Raw genomic sequence first — 3,590 nt, 5'->3', positions numbered from 1 at the left:
GAAAGGGCCTGGCAGCTGCCTAAGGAGGGCGAGGGAAGAGGGCTGGCTGAGCTCCTGGGGCCACAGCCCTGCAGCACACAGGCAGCAGCTCTCTGCAGCAGCCAGGTGCTGGGCAGGTCACTGCACAGGGTAACAGCTGTGGGCTGTTGAGCCTGTTTTTCCCCATGCCCAAGGTGCTGGCTGATGCCAGGTGAAGGGCACAGGCACCCATGCCACCATCCCAAGCAGCCCCTGCAGCACTTTCAGCCCCTCTCTGGCACCAGAGTCCCCCCGTGTGCATGGCCAGGAGGGCAGGGCACAACCCAGCTCTGGGGCATGGTGTGTGACAGCCCTGGCCATCGCTGTCCCCAAAGGCATCAGAATCTCCATGGCACTCACTTCTTATACCCAGCAGCATTTTCACGCAACAGCCTATTCTCCAGTTCCTCCAGGTTCCTGTTCCAGGAGTCCTCCAGGTGTTTACGGAAAGTTCTCAGCTCCAGGCGATCCAGCTGTGAACAGGTGCACAGCCTCAGCCAGCAGCTCCAGGATGTGACATGGAGCTCTCCAGGGAAAAGCCTGGAGGGGGATCCTCAGAGGGATGCTGCCTCAGGCCGTCAAGTCCCAAAGGTGCCAGTTCCTCATGGTGGGGACGAGGTACCTACCCCTCACCTTGTCTTCAATTGCATCGCTGAACTGCTGCTGCGTATTGTTCCAGTGCTGCTCCTGGCCTGAAATCTGGCTCTGCAACTGTGCATCCTCTCATCCAGCTCCTCCATGTCCTCTTCAAACTGGCTGCAATCGACTTTGCTGTCCAAGGCAGCTTTGTCCGCCTTCTAGCAGAGGGGAAGGGCAGGAGAGCGGTGGGGAAAGGGATGAGGAATGCCAGGCAGGGCCAGTGTGTGAGGGGCAGAGGGAGGAGTGCTTCCTCCAGGCCATCATGCCCCTTTCAGGCTGCTGTGGCCCCATTTGCCCCATCACCCTGGTGAGCTTGATCCCACCATGTGAACTTGAGGGACCCCATGAGCTCAGGAAATTCCCCCTCCCAAGGGGACAATTTCTGCCACCCAGCCCCCAAGGGACAAGGGGCATTTGTCACCCTGCCTGGGAAGCCCTGGGCTGGCACAGAGGCCCCTTAGACTGTACCATGTCCATTGCAGCCATCATGTCCTGCTGATCTGCTTTCTCCTTCTGCAGCTTCTCCAGAGACTGGAACAGCATCTTCCAGCACAGAAAGGAACCCATGACACCACAGCAAGGTTGGGGCACACCCCAGGATGTAGGAGCACACCCCTCTCCCCCTGCCCAAAAACCTCGAGGAAAGGTACTTGGGACCAGCACAGTGCTGTGAGGAGGGCAGTAGGAGATTCCTTGTGATCCCTGCCTGGAGTCATCTTGGGGGATGCTCTGACCCAAAAGGGGTTTCAGCCACACGCTGTGATATCTTTCTGCTTTTGTTGAGAGTCCTTTTGGATGCTCTTTGAAGCAAAGCTGAGTTTCTCATAGTCTGTTTGGATCTCCAAAAACTTGGCTTCCATGTCCTGTCTCAGCTCCTGATTCTGCTCCCGGGATGAAAGAACATAAGGTGCTGACCAAAGGGGGTCTGGCTGCTCCACAGGGGCAGACCCACATTACTCAGCCATTGGCCATGAGCCCACCATGTCAAGAGGACGTTTGCATCAAGGCTTTAATTTCTGTCCATGCTGCTGACTGATCCTGGCCAATTTGGGCAGTTTGGGTCTCCCAAATGATTACAGCAAAGCACAAGACAGCATGAGGATGTGGCATGAACCTCCAACAGGACTGAGCCAGGAGTGGTGAGACTGCTCCCCCAGTGTGGGAATCTATAAAATCAGAGGGTTTTAGGAAGGTTGTAAGAGACAGGCCTCAGATACAGCAGAATTGTGAACAGTGCTAAAGCCGCAGAAAAAATTATTTAAACTGTAGAAAAGATATGGGTGAATAGAACAATAAAAGCTGTGTATTAGTGCTTGTATAGGCTTTCTAAGTTGCAAAAAGTTTATCTAGCAAGGTTAAGCTTATGAATAGGGCTCTGTGCATTGTCTCTTATAAATGGGCATTGTATTCGAAAATGAGCAAGCATTGTTTTAACCAAAGCTACGTTTGCTTATGGTGATTGGATAGAATTACTGTCAATATGCTTTTGCTTTGTGTAATTGGCTAAGAAGGGTTTATGCTATGTTGTAACATGAAGTTTTTTGGCCAGCTTTCTGGACAGCGAGCTGTTCACATTGCTCCATTATAATAATCATGTAGTGAGACTGATGCTGAAAAATAAACAGCTCAAGACGCTCTCCTAGCAGCCCCCGTCCTGTTCACGTCTGTATATAAACTGCCGGCGTCATATGGTGATCCCTCTGTGAGGAGTATAACGTTAGACTAGAATAAAAAAGAAGATTGTGGCAAATTCGGGCGCCGGAGGCCCAGGTTGTTAAAAAAGAGAAATATATCATCCCCTTCGTCATCTGCACCTGATGTCCTTGTAAGTAACCTTTTTCTAGGGGCTCCTGAGCGACACCATGGGAAATCATGTATCTAAAACAGAATAGGACGTTTTTTACCGGCTTGAGAAAATTTTACAGGATAAAGGATGTTCAGATATCTCAAAAACTGAACTGAAAGACTTATTAGTCTGGGTAAAAGTGAACACTCAAAATATAGACTGGCAGTTTGCTTTTACCTTTGATTTTTGAGATCAAATAAACTGGAAAATTTATAATCTGTTCTCTCTCAAAAAGGAAGAGACTGTAGCCAGACTAATGCCTGTCTCTCGAGCTCTATTAGAGTGTTTCAAACAAAATGATTGTAACAGAGACTATTCCGAGCAACAAAACAAAACATCTTGTTCAGACCCTTTAAATCCAAGTGATACTGAGCCAGCGTCCTCTTCTGTGAGAATTTCAGGTTCTGTTCGGTGTTCCTTCCCTTCTGGTGCGTCTGGTGTTTCTCCAGACAGTGTTGACAGCCTCATGTTCCCCGGAAACTGGGAACTAGAACAGCTTTCTGTTTGGGTCGCATCCCCTGTTTCTTCCGAGTTTCCCTGTGTCCCTGTGGCTGACAATAGGCTTCCGCCCATTCCTCCATGAAAATGAACCCCTGCAATGTTGGGAAAAGCGTTCGGAATTTTCGTTGCATTCCGGAAATGTGAGATTTCATGAGTTATGTGCAGGGGAGGGTGGAAGCCGTGTAGACACGAGAGATGATAGTTTGAAGAGGCTTTGTAATACAGTAGCTACTAGTTTTGAAATTGTGCAAGCAAGAACAGCCGAAAGCAGCTCGGAGTCTGCTTTGCCTAGTCAAAAAGCTGTAGAAGTCACTCCTGCCTCTGCTTCCCCTTCTCAAGAAGACACCCCGTCAGATTTAGTTCAAGTGAGCAAATTGTTTTGCAATTCTAAGAATCCTTCTCTTGTAAACTCTTTCAACAAGTCTCTCCCAAGATTTTCTGTGGTACGCCAGCCCTCTGATATAGGAAGTGATGTAGCTGTGAATTTAGGTCTGTCTTCAGAGGACAGGGCAGGGGGGAGGACAGAGGCAGCAGACAGCAGCCAAGAGCCAAGCAAAGTCAGAATGACTCTGTCCAAAAAGAGGCT

General features: G+C 49.7%; 1 protein-coding gene across 1 annotated transcript in view; it reads left to right on the top strand.

The window, feature by feature from the left end:
* Positions 1-1,553, top strand: part of LOC102044608 (olfactory receptor 14C36-like) — a 7,904-nt gene extending 6,351 nt beyond the window's left edge. Inside the window, exon 2 of the mRNA XM_014311554.2 lies at positions 1,497-1,553. Within this exon, the coding sequence (XP_014167029.2) occupies positions 1,497-1,553 (57 nt within the window). The remainder of the gene's footprint in view (positions 1-1,496) is intronic.
* The last annotated feature ends 2,037 nt before the right edge of the window (positions 1,554-3,590 follow it).

The sequence above is a fragment of the Geospiza fortis genome, unplaced genomic scaffold (assembly GCF_000277835.1).
Source record: "Geospiza fortis unplaced genomic scaffold, GeoFor_1.0 scaffold1124, whole genome shotgun sequence".
In the NCBI taxonomy this organism is placed as follows: domain Eukaryota; kingdom Metazoa; phylum Chordata; class Aves; order Passeriformes; family Thraupidae; genus Geospiza; species Geospiza fortis.
Note: the sequence above shows the minus strand (reverse complement) of the source record. Positions and strands in the feature narration are given on the sequence as shown.